Source organism: Cnephaeus nilssonii, assembly GCF_951640355.1.
Source record: "Cnephaeus nilssonii genome assembly, chromosome: 10".
NCBI classification, from domain to species: Eukaryota; Metazoa; Chordata; class Mammalia; order Chiroptera; family Vespertilionidae; genus Cnephaeus; species Cnephaeus nilssonii.
This window is the reverse complement of record NC_137081.1, coordinates 48,131,787-48,150,519: the sequence shown is the minus strand read 5'-3', so window position 1 is coordinate 48,150,519 and position 18,733 is coordinate 48,131,787. Positions and strand designations below refer to the sequence as shown.

The following is an 18,733-nucleotide window of genomic DNA, read 5'->3' as shown; positions in this document are numbered from 1 at the left end:
GGTTGCTGGAGAGAAAGAGTAAAGAAGTGTGAATGGAGGGCCTGCTTATATGCCTCTTGGAAAGGCCCAGAGGAACTTACTGGCAGAACCAGGCAGAAAAATGAATGACTGTGAGAAAAAGGAACAAAATGTCTGCATGGGCCACTGAACGGATCCACACACAGTTCCTGAATCGATGAGGAAATATATTGTGGGAGAGAAGGCGCCTGGGTCAGGCCTAATGCCTTAAAGGTTTCAGATTTGGAAGGCATTAATAATGAGCCTGCCAGATAGCAAAGTTCTTTCCTGATCTGTGAAGCCAAAATGTGGTCTGATGGCATTTTTCTGAGAGGTTCCTTTAGAGGGCCAGTTTACAGAATCTGCAGTTACTGTCATCACCTTCATCATCAAATAGCAATTAAGTGCCTAATTTCTCCTACCACTTCATAAATTACAATAAGAGGGCCTTGTTCCCTGGGGGAACTGGTTGTGGTAACCAGCAGTACTTTCAGGAGGCCAGAAGGTCAGAGATGGAGGGGGGGGGGGGGTGAGGGAAGGGGAAGAGGGACGATGGGCATGGGGTAGATATAGATGGCTCGTGCTAAACCATTCTTGCCACCAGTTCCTGATTTTCACCCTGCCTTTCCAAGAGCCCCAGTGGATAACTCCTTCCTGGTTACTTCTTCCTCCTTCGCTCTTTGCGCCCCCTACTTCTCCTTTGGCCATTTTCTCCCAGTCCAGGGGTGGTACTGAAGTAGCCCGGCCCCTACTTGCCTCTTCACTGCCGGCAGGCGCACGGGAGGCGGATCGAGACCCCTGAAACTCCAGTGGGGCAGGGGCCGGCCTTCTGAGCATGTGCGAGCAAGACTTGGGACTGGGGCGAAGGAGGGAGGCCGGCCCCAGGTCGCTGTCCTAAACGCAGAGCAAGGAGAGGGCGAGCGCAGGGCCGGCGGCACTTCCCAGAGCAGAGCCCGGGCGCCCGGGGCGCAGCGTCTGCGCCCTGTCCTCCGGGCGTGGGCGAGCCGGCCGCGTGTGCCTCGCTGTTTGACGCGCGGGTGAACCAATCAGGGCGGCGGCCCGGGCTGCCATGTGACAGGCAAGGCGGCTCCTTTCCCCAGGTCGGCCAGAGGGAGGAGAGAATCGGCGTTCGCCGCGAGCCTTCGAGAGCAGCGGTCGCGGAGGAGGCGGCGGCGGCGGCGGCACCGGCTCGGACCTGCAGCGCGCGCGCATCCCCGGGCGCCCTGCACCGCTACGAGCTCCGCGGGCCGCGGGAGCCTGGACAGGAGTGGACAAAGCAAGATGGCAGGGATCTTAGCCTGGTTCTGGAACGAGAGGTTTTGGCTTCCGCACAATGTCACCTGGGCGGACTTGAAGAACACGGAGGAAGCCAACTTCCCGCAGGCTGAGGACCTCTATCTCGCCTTCCCCCTGGCCTTCTGCATCTTCATGGTGCGGCTCCTCTTCGAGAGGTAAGAAGGGCTGGAGCGCTCCTCCCCTCCCCCTAACACACACGCGCGCACACACATACACACACACACACACACACACGCACACCCTCGCGCGCACACGCACTCCTGCGTGCTCTGTGGCTCATGCTCCCGCGCCCCCAGCGCTCGTGCGTCCCAACCTTTGTGTTCAGGAAGGGGTTGCTGTTCAGGGATCCAGAGAAGGTCCCTGGCTTGCCTACGGATTCCTCCGGGCGCCGGAGAGGGGCCGCGAGCTTTGGGGTGGCTCCCCGCACTCCTCCTTGGCCCGATCTCTGGCAGCGAGGACAGGCCCACAGAGGTGAGCGGCGGCCGGCCGTGGGACGCGCCGCACTCCGCGGGGCTTTCCCCCTCCACCCCGCGAGCACGCCGCGCTGCCCGGCACGGCTTGCCCGCCCAGGCTCGCCGCCGCCCACCTGACAGCCAGGAACGTTCAGGACGCGCAGCCGGAGGAACCGCACACACTCCCAATGCGTTCACCCCAAATCCGCACACGGATTTGTCAGGGACTCCTTGGCTTCTGGCCACTATTTGATTTCCACCGGTGGTACCGAGTGTCAGGCCCACAGTCCTGGGAAATAGGTGACAATAGTTTGTAGGTTTCCAACACTCCAGGCCATTAGCTGTTTCTGTACAAGAAGACAGGACAGGATGGCTGCACGACCTGCAAAATGGTGACATTAAATTGATAGATGTTTCCTGTGAATAACCATACTTTTATTTTGGTACCAGAACGCACTTAACATTTTTTTTTAAAAGCATTGACATATTATTGCTTATTTAAATCTCGGATTCCGTTGGGTAGTCGCACTGTGTCTTGAGCAAACTTGTGCTACTTTCACTGAATCAGTCTTAGTCACTAAACTGGATTTTGCCTGCCCTGGCTCTCCTGGTCTTATTGAAACAGAACCGGGATAACAGCACACTTCTTTTTCTCAACTGAAAACCACTCCTTACGCTTCTCCTTCATCAGGAAAGGCTGAATTTCTTAGATCACAGAGTCAAGACCAGTTCTCACTTCCACTCCGTCTCTCTTCCCCTGCGCCCAACTCACCTTCGTGCTGCTTCTTCAGCTTTTGCTCTTGTTCTTTTGTTTGCTGTTTCTGTTTGTCTAAAACCGCTGTTGAGGATGTTAAATTTGTTGCTGGAAATGGCAACAGACAAAGCTTCATGGGAGCAGCAAGTATATTTTGTTTACGAAAAGGGCATTTTTCAATGGGCAATATTGTTGCTCACGAACTAAGTGAGCTGTCCACATGCAGAGATTGAGTGCACAAGGGAACAGATTTAAAGACCTATTTTTTAAATGATTGGAATCCAGCACAGATACCTCATTGATCCTGTCTAGCACTAAGACTCGCTGTGAAAAAGTGGGTGTGTTTGCAGGTTTAAAGTTGCTTCTAGAGCAAATGTTTACTTACAGAAAATAGGAATTCATATTTAACCTTGCTATCTCTCTCTCTCTAAAAAAAAAAAAAAGCCTTTCAGGAACAGCAGATTGCTCTGTATTGACACATAGTAGGGGCTCCACACAGTTGCCAAATGATATCTAACTGATTCTGATTGATAAATTCTGGCTGGGATCACTTTTAGCTAGCTAATGCATTTGAAAGAGATGTGTAGTCGTATGTTTTGGACAACAAAAGCATGCCAGCCGATGACCTGTATGCAGAAAGCTGATTCCAGGCTGTTCATTAGGTCGGAGAAAAAGAAAATTAGAGAATGGAGACAGCTTTATCCTTAGACTTTCTCTGCCTTGAAAAAAATAAAAATAATGTAATAATGGAAAACTGGAAGTTCATTTTTCCTCTTCCTGAGCATTTTCCTCTTCCTTTGCACAATCCTGTGACTTAAGAGTGTACACAAAGGGATCGGCTTCTTTCAACTGTCAGTCCCAGCCAATGTCCTCGTATTGATATGGAGAGAGTTGGTCATTGATCAGTGGTCAGTCAGGCCACTGATCCAAGTACCAGTGATTTCATGGCCTGTTTGGAAAGTGAAAGTTTATGATTAATGTTCAGAGTAATAATTCAGTATGGCCCACGTACCACAGGATGCTACTGACTTTTGGAAGGGTGTCTATTTTGTTTCTTGTTAAAGCTGTGACAATTCTGCCTTTAGCCGCTCAGACTACCTCAGTTCTCTAAAAATCCAAGGGTATAGTTGTATCCAGAATTACAAGTTCTGCATGTTTCTCCTCTTCTCAAACCTAAGCGACACATTCTGGCATCTAACCTTGTGCCCTTCATCTCAGTATCCATCAAGGGCCAGAATCAACATAACTGAATCAGGCGATATTATCACTGGTATGACTCACTTTTAGTACCCTTCTAATAGGTTGTGCATGCATTTTTTTCCTTTTGCCATATTCTGTAATGTATAACATGATTTAGAGGAGCCTGTTGTGTGTCCCTTTGCGAAATGAAATGCTTTTATAATAAGAATAACTCCCCCGGGTATTCTATTTGTTTTTCTTCTATTGTCATTGATTTCAAAGCTGAGAACATATCTATGAAATACCCGATTATCCAAGATCCTTATTTCCACTAAATGGGGTCTGTAATGTCCTTGTTGCGGCTAAAATTGTGAATTTGAATACCTTCTCAGTTTTGTGTACTTCTCTCTGAAGAATTGACTGAATTGGACTTTTGCCCAGTTGAACAGTTCTGTCTTTTCCTATCCACTCTCACTGTTGGGATGATGACAGGGGAGGCATTGGTGGCCAGAACAATGTCACATTATAGCACCATATGGCAATAATATGGATGCCCAGCATGGTTGGTTAAAAATGGAGGAGCTTCAGTCCAGTGACTTTAGGCCGAGTCTGTGAATAGCCCAGAGCTTGGTGGTTTTAAGTATAGCCTTTGTACTGTACTTAGCTGTGGGTAAGGGTGGGATGGACCACTAGAGATATGTCTTGATTGACAGTAAAATATCTGATGTGAAAAAGAAAACTGAATGCTTTCTCCTAGGATGAAAATGGCTGTGTATACTATTGTATTATGTTGTTAGCTGGATGACAAGGACCAAAATTGTATTTAATAATGTGGCATTATCATCTATTTGATGAATTTTCTTGATTTAATGCTTGTTTAGGCTTAGTAATCCATTCTCTGGAATTATAATAAATGCTCTTCCAAATTTTTTTTTTTTTTTGGTATGTGTGTTGCTATGGTATTCACAAATGTGGGATTACACTTCTGCTGAACTTCTGTGGGGAAATAAAAAATTATTTGAGCTATTGTTATGAAAGATAATGTTAACGCATTTTCTTCCTTGCGGGTTTAGGAGAGAGATGCAGAAAGTATTGAATGAGAATCAGAACATTCAAGTTCTAGTCAAACTTTCCTCAAACTAGTGCAGGTACCTAATTTCTCTCTGTCTTATTTTCTCATCTGTGACGTGAAGCAGCTGGCCTTGGTAAGGCAAGGTTGCTTTCGGCCTCCCGATTATCTGATTTCTGTGGCTTACTAATTGTTTTCTTATCAAACTTTGAAGCAGGCTAAATGTCATTTTTTTTTTCTACAGGTAGATATAAGTCATCGAAGAATACAGAGTTTTTTTCATACAGTTATTCTAGCCAATGGTTTTGCTTCTTGTATTTTTCAGTTATGATTGAGTTAAAAGAATCATTTGGGCTATTATCATTTGTATTCCCAAAAGCTACAGTATTTCAGAATAACTAACAAAGAAGATTCTACAGAAAAAGCAATTACTCTTTCCTCGGATCTTTTATAGACGGACCCAGCATACACCCAGCACTCCTTGTGATGGCTGGATAGGCAATGAGAAGCCCATTCCTGTCAACTTGGCTCTCAGAGTGGCAAGCTCTGTGAGAACTGTCATTCTTCAGGACGCCTACCACTGTTGCGTAGGCTCATTCAGTCAAACAGTAAACAACAGTGTCTTAGCTGTGTCAGAGGGACTGCCTGGCCAGTGGGCTCTTCTTATGGGTATACTTAATATATTTGCCTCGCCAGCAGCCTTGACTAAAGTCCTAGAGGAGAGGAGACAAAGAGAGAGAATGAGTGAGAATGTATTCCTGATGGTTAGAAGGGAGAGGACAGATATGAGTGAATGACTGCCAGGAAAAGTGGGGGGTCAGGTGAGGTTCATTACTAAAGTTTCTATAAATACCTTGTAATGAAGAGACTGATAATCATCAGATATGCTTTAAAAGAGGATGCAGTGGACTGAAAGTTTATTTTTCCTCAAAATTCATCAGTTGCAATCCTAACCGCCAAGGTGAGGGCTTTAGGAGGTGAGGACTTTGAAATGATTAGGTAATGAGGGTGGAACCTTCCTGAATGGGATTAGTGCCCTTATATTAAAAAAAAAAAAAAAAAAAAAAAGGGGGCCCCAGAAAGCTCCCTCGGCCCTTTCACCTCATAAGGACACAGTAAATAGATATTTGTTTGTGAACCAGATACAAGATCTATTGGTGCCTTAATCTTGGACTTCCCAGTCTCCAGAACTGTGAGAAATAAATTGCTGTTATTTATAAGCCATCAAGCCTGTGGTATAGCAGTTTGAATGGACAAACAGTATTTGTTATAGCAGTTTGAATGGACTAACACAGTATTTGAGAATAACTTATACTAGTATATAAATTCGGTTTTTCTCATGCAGTGAGTTCTGGATATTTAACTCTATAAATATACCTTTTCACTTGTTAAATGATGGCATGACTCAGATTAAAGCATGGATACCTGCTTAGCCAGGCTGGGGAAAGAGGAAAGAGTTGGGATCAGACACATAGGTCACCTCCTACTACAATTTCTGACATGGAAAACTGAATTACAATGGATGTTTTGTTGGAAAACATGCTAAAATAAAAAGGATAGTATTTCCCCCCCCACCCCCACCCCACCCCAGAACTTTAGCACAGCTTTCTCATCTTGAAAAAGAAAAGGTTTGCCTTTTCTGGGTGTAAAAGTTAAGCTGTTTATAATAGGTTCATTTGTGGATAAAAGGTATAATGTTACTCTTAATGGGAAGCGCCTTAGAATGGTGGGGAGGGCAGGTGAGATAACTGTAAATGACCACAAATGATTTAATGTCATCAACGAGTGATGAAATGAACACCCTGAGTTCATTTGTGACTTTTCTGTTGGAAGCATCTGACTTCCCGCTGGACAGGGTTAGACTTTTTTCCTCCTGGATTCCAGTTTATAAGATATTTCAGAAGTGGTTTCTTTGTTGTGATGGGGAAGGGCAGGTACCAGTAGAAAGAAAATGGAGTTCCAAGGTGAGCTTTCATCATCACAACAGCCCATAGCTTTGGAAGGGACCACTGCCCCGGCCTCAGGCTTTCTTCACCTGTTTTTCTACCTGATAATATTTGTTGGTGAGCACTACAGCCTAGGTCCCTGTTGCCCATGTTATTCCGTATGCACTAACAATGCACTAACATTTCTTCTCTCATCACCAGATTTTCTAAAGCCATGGGTCATCTCTTTCTCACAAAGCCATAATTCTCAAAATTGTCTTGTTTTCCCCCTAACATGAGTTTATTACTTTCTATGGTTTATTACCAAGCTCTGTGAGGTAGATGTTAAATTTCCCAATATTTACAGATGACACTGAGGATTGAGAGTTTAGGAAATGGAACTAATGTTACACAGCTTAAAATAGCTAGGTAGGCATTTGGAACTAGGCTGCTTGAGCTCCTAATAATTTTGGTGATCTCATATTTTAAAGCCAATATCATGAGATCATACTGTATATATAGATGATCTCATACTGTATATATATATACATATATATGTACATACATATATGGTTTTATATGCAGCTTTTTGCCATTTAATGGCATAACCTGAACATTTTCTATGTAATAATTTATTAGCAAATATTTTCAATGACTGTACATTATTCTACACTATGGATATACCATAGTTCATTTAACCAGTACCTGTATTGTTGTTGGGCATTTAGGTTGTTTCTAGTTTGTGTATATAAATCTTTCAATGCCTGATCATTTCCTAAGTAATGTCCCCTAGAAATGGCATTTTCAAGCCCAAAAGGATAAGTATTTTTGTGTTCTTGATGTAAGTTTCCAAATTGATGTCCAGAAAGATTATGTCCATTTGCACTTCCTTATCGATGTGCAGATTATTGCCATTTGAGGACATTTTTTCTTTGTTGAAAAAAATGTTACTGCTCTCATGTGTTTTTATGTTACTCATGATGAACTTATTTCAAATATTTATTAATCATTTTTATTTCATTGCTGTGAATTTGTGTGTATTTTCCTACTGGAATGAGCTTTCCAACCTTTTGGATAGGAAAGTAGTGGCCTTTGGATTTTTTTTTCAATGCAGAATGGTCTTGTCTTGGTATGTTTCTCTGGTCACGTGTTTACACTTTTTTATTTCTTTCCGCCTCTTGCCTCTCTTCCACAATCTAAGTCATTATCATTAAGGAGAAAGCTTTGACATAGTGAAAGAGATGCATTCAAGAGGATGAAGTAGATAATATCCTGACTTTATTGTGGGGGGTGAGGCAGAGATAAAGGGCTCAGAGGAAGTTTGAGCAATTAAGAATGAATGAGTTTTTATGAAGGAAAACTTACAGATAGAGCCTAAACTCGTTTATATTTTCTCTATGGATATTTGGTTAAAAGTGACTTATATGTGGAACCTCAAAAGACCCCAATAGCCACAGAAATCTTGAGAAACCAGAGCAAAGTTGGAGGTACTACAAGGCTACAGTATTTGAAACTGCATGGTACTGGCATAAAAATACATATTCTCTGTTCTGTCAATGGAACAGAATAGAGAGCCCAGTAATAAACCCATGCCTATATGGTCAATTGATCTGTGACAAAGGAGGCAAGATTATACAGTGGTGTAAGATAGTCTCTTCAATAAATGATGTTGGGAAAATTGGACAGATACATGAAAAAAAAAAAAGAAAGAAACTAGACCACTTTCTTATGCCATAGACAAGAATAAACTAAAAATGGGTTAAAGATTTAAATATAAGACTTTAAACCATAAAATCCCTAGAAAAAAACATAGGCAGTAAACTCTTTGACATTACTCTTAGTATTTTTTTGTATATGTCTCTTTGGGAGAAAAAAAGGAAAAAAACAAATGAAACTACATCAAACTAAAAGTTTTTGCACAAGAAAGGAAGCCATCAGCAGCAACAACAAAAAAGACAAGTTACTGAATGGGAGAACATATTCACCAATGATAAGTCTGATAAGGGTTTAATATTAAAACTTGAGAAAGAACTCATACAACTCAACACCAAAAAACCCCCAATCATATTAAAAAATGAGTAGAGGACCTGAATAGACATTTCTCCAAAGAGGACATACAGATGGCCAATGGACATATGAAAAGATGCCCAATGCCACAAAAATGCAAATAAAAACCACAATGAGATATCACCTCACACCAGTAAGAATGGCTATCATCAACAAACCACAAGTGTTGGTGAGGATGTGGAGAAAAGGGAACGCTTGTGCACTGTTGGTAGGATTGCAAATTGTTACGACCCTATGGAAAACAGTATGGAGGATCCTCAAAAAATTAAAAATAGAATTACTGTGATTCAATAATTATACTTCCAGTATATGCCCCAAATAATTGGAAGCATGATCTCAAATAGATACACTTGAGCCTTGAACAACATGGATTTGAACTATGTGGATCCAGTTATACCGTATGCAGACTTTGTTTTAGTAAATACCTGTACTGTTTTCAGTCCACAGTTGGGAATTCGAGGATGCAGAGGGGTGCAGTTATGCATTGATCTCCACCATTTTATATAAGGGACTTGAGCATCCGTGGATTTTTGAATCCACGGTGGGTCTTGAAACCAATCCACCACGGATACCTAGAGACAACTGTGGAATAGTTAAGTTTTTGGAAAGTTAAATGTTATCTGAAGATTTTTTTACTAGGGGAGGTGAGAAGGGTCAGTGCCCTTAACTCCCCCTTGATTAAGTGTCAACTGTATTTGTACACGTATGTTCATAGCAGTATTTCACGATAGCCAAAAGGTGGAAGCAACCCAAGTGTCCCACAGATGAATGGATAAACAAAATGTGGTATACACATACAACAGGATAGTATTCAGCCTTAAAAAGGGGGGAAAAAAAAACATCCTCTAACATATTATAACATGCACGAACCTTGAAGACATTATGCTAAGTGAAATAATCCAGTCACAAAAAGACAAACACTGTGTGATGGTACTTATATGAGGTACCTAGAATAGTCAATTCATAGAGACAGAAAGTAGAATGGTGGTTGCCAGGGACTGGAGAGAGAAAGAAATGGGGAGTTGTTTCATGTAGATTTGTGAGGTGCAAGAGTTGTGGAGGTAGAGGGTGGTGATGGCTGCCCAGTGTGAGTGTACTTAGTGCCCCTGAGCTGTACAGTTAAAAATGGTTAAGATGGTAAATTGTATGTTATGTATATTTTACCACAACTAAAAATGATGATAAAAAAACAAAGAAGATTTGCCAAGACAAAGTTACTTACTAGAAATAACTGGTTTCATTTTCTGGATTTGATGGTTTTCTCGCTAAGAACACACATTCCAGCCTCTTGATTCCACCAAGCACTGTTTTTTGTTGTTGTTGTTTGTTTTAAAATGCATAATGCCCTTGGGATCTAGGAGAGCCCCTTTTCTTTCCGGAATCATCTGGCACAGGTGGGTGGAGGGTGAGGGGTGGTGGAAGGAAGGTTTAAGTCCCGAGAACACTTCAGCTCCCTGGGCCTTTTGGCAGGCACTTCGACTCAACACTGTCCTTCCGTCATTTGTTAATATGGCAATTGAATAATAGTCAATTAGCAGGTATAGCAAAGGAGAGCAATGTGTCTCTGGAAAAACACACTGTCCAGTTTCACAGGCTCCCTGGGATTAAAGTAAAGGCACCCTAGTGAGTTCCCAATCCACTTAAAGCAAACCAGGCTGATGGAATCAAGTTCTAGTATGGCCTCCACCACGGAGCCCGCGGAAGCTTGCTCTGGAAGGTCAGATCCCACCCTCCTCCTGTCTTTCAGTTTAATTTTACACCCACTTTATACACAAGTGATTTAAACACTTGAAAATTTGAATGTGATTTTACTTAAATGCTGCTTACTGTAAGGCAATTGATTGCAAGCATTGGCAGGTACCTATTATTGAAAAATAGTTTTCAAATTTTTACTTATGTTTGCTCATTGTACAAAACTCTGCTTTCCCAAATTCATCTGTGGTAATATTTGGCTAGTTTCTTTTCTTTCTTTTTTTTTTTTTTAAAGGGGAACTTTCTTTTCCTCACTACTAGCCTTCCAGATGGACTTCTCTCCTACCCCTCCTGCTTTCTATTCCTACTTTTGCTTTTATTGCCTCAGAATTGGTTTGTGGGGTTGTTAGGGCAGGAGTTGGGGTGGAGATACACAAATGGTGTTTCATTGCAGGGAGGCCGTGTTGCTTTACTGGGTAACCCTTTTCACACAGTGCCCGAGGAATTTGTGACTTGCCAGTGTCTACATAAATGCCACATCTTATCTCTGAGGTTTTCAGGTTACAAAGCTGCTGTTGCTGCTCTGAAGCTGTGATTGTGTTTGTCTCTTTCCTTTCTTTCTTTCTGTCCCCCCAACCCTGTCTCTTTCTCTCTTTGCCCCTTCCCCTCTTTTCTCCTTCTCTCCCTTCCTTCCTTCTTATTATCACTGGTGCAGATCCTTTAAAAACACAGGGGCATTTTGGGAGCAGAGCAGCAGCACAGAGTTACGAGTTGGGGAGGGGATAGAGAAAAACCATCTAAAATTTTGTCCAGGGACACAGTCTGGCAGGTATCGGGGGAAAGGCTGCCAGCTAGTCTAAGTGGCTCTGTAGATCTTGTCGTAATAGATCACCATTTCAAAGCAGAATAAAGTGACTTGGTGGTTTAAGCAGAGTGGCCGTTTTGGACACAATAGCTTGAGTGGAGGAAAATTGAGAACCAAGCAATCACTTAGGCATTATGGAGATTAAGAGAATATCAGGGCTTTGTGCGTCAGTGGGTGAGCGTATCTTTGAGTGTGGGGGTAGATTGCAGGGTGACTGCATTTAAATTGTGTTACTGTTTTCTACATTTATTGTAATTAATTAGAAATGTATATTCCTAACTAGAGTTAAAAGGAAAGTGGATGGGATATCAGAAAGACTATGGGACTTGGGTTTAAATCCAAAACCCTGTCCTTTATCAACTATGCAGTAGTAGATAGCATACTCTCTGAAGTTTGGTCTCCTCGCTTATAAAATGGGGAATATGCCTACTTTGTGATATTGGAGGACTATCTGCAAAAAAATGTATTTGAATGGGACTCTGTAAAACTGGTTCCTAAAAACACACATTGTGTAAAAAATAATTGGTACCATAGAACACGATTTAGCACCTGCTTGAGAACCAATGTTCTGTACGGTGATTGAATGTGTTGGGTGTGTGTGTGGGTAGAGGGGTGGGGAGAGGGTGCAGCTTGTGGAGGCAGTAGAACCTGTTTATATATTTGATCCTGGAACTAGAGGATTTACTTGTTCTGTTGAAGAGAAAATATTTAGAGTTTTAGACAGGCATCGAAGCCCCCATCCTTCAGCACTGTGCCTACTTAGGGAGGAAAATGCTGCTTAGCCTTTTCTTCTCAACTGTTAGTAGTGATGGGGATTGTAGGCCAGAGACTTGCTTGTATTTGGTGGCAGAAAACTATTCCCAAAGGTGGGATTTTAGGCAAGTGTGGGGCAGCTGTGTACCACTCAGAGCCTGAAGCTTTCTCAGGGTGAGAGGACAGCTCAGGAAGATGGCTTTCTCTGGGCGAGTGTTCTCAGGAAGCCCCCTTTCAGAGGAGGGATGCCTCATGCAGCTGTCCCCGTCTGTCCCACTGCCCCTTCTGGCCCTGATGGTCCTGTTTTATTGCATGTAGTCTCAAGGGAAAACTGGGTGAGTGTTCAACCTCAAGGAATGGCAAACGTCAGATTTGCCATTTATATTGACCCAAGACCTGGACTGAATTTGGCCATGTCACTCAACTAGCTGTAGATCTAGGAGCAAATTACCCAATTGCTCCCTGCTCCGGTTCCATCCGACACTTACAGAACTGTTGTGAGGATTAAATGAAATGCCCCTTGCATTGTGTTTAGGGCAGTGCTTAGGGCATGGAAGCAGCCATTACCTGCTCTTTAGGTTTATTAAAGGCACACACACAGATGCTTTCTGAGTGTTTATTGGAACCCTGATTTCCAGGAGTAGGACTTTACCATTAGATTTCTGAGACCTTTCACTGGCTTTTCCTTTCTGTCATGAACGTGTATGATGGACCCCACTCCTGCTTTCACTGCTTGGGGTTGTCAGTGTAACCATTACGTTTTACTTTCCCTATTACCTTTCTCTTCTCCTCCTCCTCTCTCTCTCCCTTTCCCTCTCCCACCCACCCTTTGCTTCTCTTCCCCTTTCTCATACACCCCAAGGAAAATTCTGATTCTTCCAATTGTAGTCAGCATTAAATAAACCTAGCTTAGTGAAGAACTGGACCTTAATCCACAGCCTCCAAATTTGAACTCCCCTTGGTGTGACGATGGCTGACCTAACCAAACGAGTTTAGAAGGGATTTGACCCGGCTTTCCACTAGGAGCACTTTTCCAGCTCTGCCCAGCTTCAGTATAATTTGTGAGTAGTTTGTCCTGTAAATAATTTAATGATCCTGTTAAATTTTTTAGGCACTGGTAGAGGACATCTGAAGATGATCAAATGTGACATTTGTGGTGGGTTGTCTTTTAAAGGAGGAAGTAAGGCAAAGATGAAACCACATGCTGTTGAATGACAAATTACCAAAAACTGCTTCTACTTAATTTAGTAATAGTCTAGCAGTTACAGACTTTCTACTTAGGAAGTTGAAAAGTCACTCATTCAAAAACATATGAGTCCACCATGTGTCAGACACCAGTGGTGAGCCATAGTGGGCCATGGTGGTGGAAAGTTCTGCCCCAGGTACATGCAGTAAGGGAGGATATTATCTGTAGATTTAAAAAACACAATAAAATTGACTAAAAGTTGGCTTACTTTTTATTAGCACCACATGAAGCCGATTCTAAACGTAGAATTGTTGCCCTGGCCAGGGCTCAGCTGGTTGGAGCATTGTTCCGATACACCACGGTTGCAGGTTTGTTCCCCGCTCAGGGCACAAATACAAAAATTAACCAATGAGTGCATAAATAAGTGGAAGAGCAAATCGATGTTTTTTTTCCTCTCTCTTCCTCTCTCTCTCCCCCCCTCCCTCCCTTTAAAATCCATATAAAAAATAAATATGGAATTGATAGAGTGAAAAAATATCCCTCCTCCCCCAGCCAGTGTGGCTCAGCCAGCCAGTGTGGCTCAGCCAGCCAGTGTGGCTTAGTGGTTGAGTGTCGACCTATGCACCAAGAGGTCCCTGGTTCGATTCCTGGTCAGGGCACATGCCCGGGTTGCTAGGGTTGCGGGCTCAATCCCTGGTAATGGGTGTACAGGAGGCAGCCAATCGATGTTCTCTCTAATTGATGTTTCTATCTCTCTCTCCCATTCCTTTCCTCTCTATCTAAAAAAAAAAAAAAAAAATCCTAGCTGGTTTGGCTCAGTGGATAGAGCGTTGACCTGGGTCCCAGGTTCGATTCCAGCCAAGGGCACATGCCCAGGTTTCGGGCTTGAACCCTAGTAGGGGGCGTGCAGGAGGCAGCCGACCAGTGATTCTCTCTCATCACTGATGTTTCTCTCTCTCTCCCTCTTCCTTTCTCTCTGAAATCAATAGGCCGACACTCTATCCACTGAGCCAAACCGGCTAGGGTAGTGGTCGGCAAACCGTGACCCGCGAGCCACATGTGGCTCTTTGGCCCCTTGAGTGTGGCTCTCCCACAAAATACCACGTGCGGGCGCGCACGTACAGTGCGATTGAAACTTCGTGGCCCATGCGCAGAAGTCGGTTTTCGGCCTGGGCGAGTCTATTTTGAAGAAGTGGCGTTAGAACACTCAAGGGGTCAAGGTGACACCACATCGTGGTTTTGTTTCCCGCTAGGGCAATAAAAAATATTTTTTTAAAAATCAATTAAAATATGTGCCCTTAATAAACAAATATTTTTTATTTTAGAAAATAAATAAATAAATGAAAATGTAAATTTTTTTATTAAAAAAAAAATACCCCTCCTCACCAGGACACACTACTTCTACCCCCTCCACCCTCCTCCCCACCTCTTGGAACACCACACTACCAGATGCTGATTTAGGGCACAGATGTTCTGAAATACTGGCAAAGCTAAAAATGTCCACCTCCCATTTTACATATCAGGACACAGAAACCTCTAGAGATGAACCGACTTGCCCTGTGCCACTCACCCAGGTCCTGGCAGAGCCTGGCTGCTGGGCACCCCCGTGGTGCTATTGTAGAGTGACCAGCTGCTCCTGGTTTGTCTGGAACTGTCCTAGAACCACTGAAACAGCAGGTCACCCCACCTGATGGCCAAACCCACGTTGGTCTGGTCCCAGCCAGGGCTGTTTCCACAATGGGAGTGGGTCCTCTGTCTCTCCCTGCGGTGACGGAGGGAGGTGTGGGGAGGAGCTTCCCTGGTGACTGAGCTGCGGGCGGCTCCTGCCCCACTCTCCACGTACCCCGCGCCATGGCTTTTAGAAAAGGGGATCCCTTTTAAATGAGGACATGTGAGTGTCAGTTGGCGCTCCTGAGAGCGTAACTCATGGTGCAGGAGCCCAGGGCCGCTGTCGGTGTGCAGTTCCTCCTGAGCAGCGTGTTGTCTGGCCTTGCTGACACCACACCGTGGTTTTGTTTCCCTCCCACTTCATCCCGGGGTGTGTGAAGCACCCACACTTTATTTTTTATAAACGATTATTACATTTTATTTAAAAGTTTTAGAGGGAGAGTAGCAGAACTCACAAAAGTTACCTACATCATTAATAAAAAAAACAAAAAAAAACACCCCACAAAGTTGGAGAACTTTAAGAAAAAAAAAAGAGCAAAGACCAAAATATCATTTCGAAAGATGATACCCTTTTAGTCTCTTAAATTGTCACAGAGCGCAGAGAGAAGGCTGAAGACCTGCAGGAGAAGAGCTGCATTTATACACTTGCTGACGCATACATCGAGACAAAAGGAATGAGGGGATGTTACTGTAGGCTCCACACTTTAGAGGCTGCGTGCCGAAGGGATGGGGGAAGGAAACAAAAATAGATGCAGTGCAGGTGGTGGCTGTGAACCAGCCGTTATTTCTACAGCGGTTCAGGCAGTCAGGTGGTTTTCTGTATACCGGAGGCTCTTTTATAGTTCATGGTTCTGCTGAGCTTTACCTTCTGTAAAACTTACCTTTGCTAGTGTTAGGTGCCTGTGGTTCATTGGAGAGTGCTGGGCTCCTGACGAAACACTGCAGTGAACTGTGTTTGGAGCTGAACAGGGGAAATGTTAGGAAATTCCAGTGATCTCGCCTCTCTCAGAGGCAGGCTTTGCAGCCATGTGTCTCGAAGCAGGCAGACCGGCTTGTCCATGTCAGTGCCTGTGCTGTGCCCTCTGTCCCCCGTCTGCCCACACCTTGGCACAAAGTCAGGCCGTGTAAGATCAGGTAGAGGGCACCCAGGTAGGACCATGGCTTATCACTCCTTTTAACTGTTGGCTCCCTTTTGCTTCGTGCTCCCACTTCTTCTGTTTCCCTTGTCCTCTTGCTCAGACCCGACTCTGTCTTCAGATCCATGGTAGCCTGGGCAAGTGGAATCTGTTGATTGGTTGACCCCTTACCTTTCAGTCCCGAGCCCTGGTAACCAGCTGTTCCGTTATTCCTCCCATTTCCCAGGGCAGGAGTGAGTTTGGGACAAATCCACTTAGAAGGATGGTTCATAAGAGCTATCATCTCATACAGCTAATTTAATTTCTTAGTGTTTAAAAAATACTTTTATTGATTCCAGAGAGGAAAGGAGAGGGGGAGAGAGAGAGAAATATCAGTGATGAGAAAGAATCATTGATCAGCTGCCTCCTGCATCCCCCTCACCCCCCACTAGGGATGGAGCCCATAACCTGGGCATGTGCCCTAACCTGGAATCGAACGGTGACCTCCTGGTTCATAGGTTGATGCTGAACCATGGAGCCATGCTGGCTGGGCTAATTTCTTAGTGTTTAGAAAATATCTAATAAATAATGTAGAATACATGTTCTTTCTGTTGTCAAAAATAACTCTACGGTTTTAGACTTCTTTTTTTCCTATTGGGAAGAAGAAATAGAATTGGTTCCTAAGTGCCACAAGTGTAAAACACCGATTTATTGTTTGGTAAGCGGTTTCCCCTTGTTCGGAGTTGAAGATGAGAGAAAAGGTTCGCATTTAACGCAGAACCAAACCTGGCTACTCTTTCTCTGTATCAATCCTGATTCCATTTCCCCAGGCAATGTCTCAGTCTTTACTCAGGGGTCAAATCTAAGGGATTTCAGCCCTTTCAAATCGTCTAAAGCTTTTCTGAATTGGATGCACTTAGCTGCTAGAAACATCTTAACTGCCCTGTTTTGAAAGCCATCCTACAAGGGTCAGGTAGCTGCTCTGAATGGGAGCTGTTAAGGTAAAGGGTGTATGATGATATAGATGGGAAGTTGGCACAGATTATGCTTCTCTTTGCAGCTGAAACTAAACGCAACCAGTGTTTACATTTGTGGAGAGAATAAGAGGGATGGTAAGAGAGTCGGGGGGAGAGTGACTGCCATGTGTGTACAGCAAAAGGGAGCAGAGAACCGACTTGGGCTGAAAATTCCATCTTTGTGGGACCCTCGTTTAGCCAATACTCTAATGGATATTTGCTGTAAACCCAGCATTCAAATGTGCAACCATCACTTGCTTACAGACATGCTTAAGGATTTGTTAGAAAAGTACTTTCTCTTTCTAATGTAAGCTTTTAGTCTGTCTGTGTAATATACTTAAGAAACACACGCAAAGAACACTTCAATGTAGAGCTCATTGAATTATCACAACAAAGTGAATATAGCCATGTATTCACTAGTTAGGACCCAGCTCAAGAAACATTACTGCTAGCCCGGAAGCTTCCTCCTTATCAGTTTTACCCATTTTTATAAATTAAGGAAAAAGTATTTGAAGTGTGTAGACGAAAGGCAACTTGAACTCCTAATCTATGCAGCAAAACCGATGATCCCACTGACGGACTTTGGTTCCTTTTGGAGGAAAGCACAAGCTCTCGTACTTGCCGCCACGTATGGGACAGTGTCCTCATTGTGTTGTTTGTGCACATGTTTGGATAAACAACATCTGATTAGTATTTGGCTATCACATTTAATAAAGTAAAGGGGGTGTGAGAAAGTGAGTGAGAGAAAGAACCATAGTCAAAACACCCATTTTCTTTCCCACTCTAATTAGTGAAAATGTTTTATAAAGATAGGTTTTAATAAAGGGTCAAAAATACAGTGTCTTAATATTTTTTTTTGTTTTTTTTTTTTTTAACAAATTAAGGATGTTAAGCAGGGGATTAAGTATGTAACTTTGTTGAAATGCTCTGTATCCTGTTCCTTGAATGTAGAATGAGAAGATTTGCAATTTGAGACAAGGGACTCAGAGCTGTCATATACCTGGGATTTGAAAAAGCCATGAATTTTGAATGCTAAGTTTAGTTTGCGATATAGGAATGCTGTATTTGTTTTGAAAATAATATTTTTAAGAGTTGCTGTGCTTTATATTTTTATAATTATACTCACCTTAAAACATGTACCTTTTCATCTAATTTAATCTAATCTTTTAATTCTTATGTAATACAAGTTTTCTCCTATTCCATCTTTAGATATATCTTGTTCTCTTCTTCACGAATACCAATTATACATATGTTAGATTTCTTTGGTTTCCCTTTCTCACCCATCATCATCTCTATAATCATTTTTATATTTTTTTCCAAGTGGTTTTATTAAATTTCCTCAAAATTTCCTTAAATTTTATTAATTTTCTACCTGCTAGGTATCCTGTTCACTCATATTTATTTTGTTCCTCTTCATGTTGCTTTAATTTTTTTAATCTTTCCTTTTCATTTTACTGCCATCTCTGCTTACAATTTTTTTTTCAGTTTTATAGTCACTTTTCGGAACCCTAGTATCACTTCTTTAACTTTTTGTGTGTGTGTGGGTTTTTAACTTTTTTTTGAAAAGTGATCATGTAGCCTGCAGTTTCTTTAAAAACCTGTTTGAAGCCTTCCTGTGTTCCTGTGAATGACTCTTTCTCATTAGCTTTCTGCTTCTTCTGATTTTGCAATTTTTTGCATACGTTTTGTGGGTTACTAC

General features: G+C 42.9%; 1 protein-coding gene across 1 annotated transcript in view; it reads left to right on the top strand.

Moving 5' to 3' along the window:
- The first annotated feature begins 1,114 nt into the window (after positions 1-1,114).
- CERS6 (ceramide synthase 6) overlaps positions 1,115-18,733 on the top strand; it is a 263,770-nt gene continuing 246,151 nt past the window's right edge. Inside the window, exon 1 of the mRNA XM_079782839.1 lies at positions 1,115-1,448. Coding sequence (XP_079638965.1) covers positions 1,279-1,448 — 170 coding nt within the window. The 5' untranslated portion in view covers positions 1,115-1,278. The remainder of the gene's footprint in view (positions 1,449-18,733) is intronic.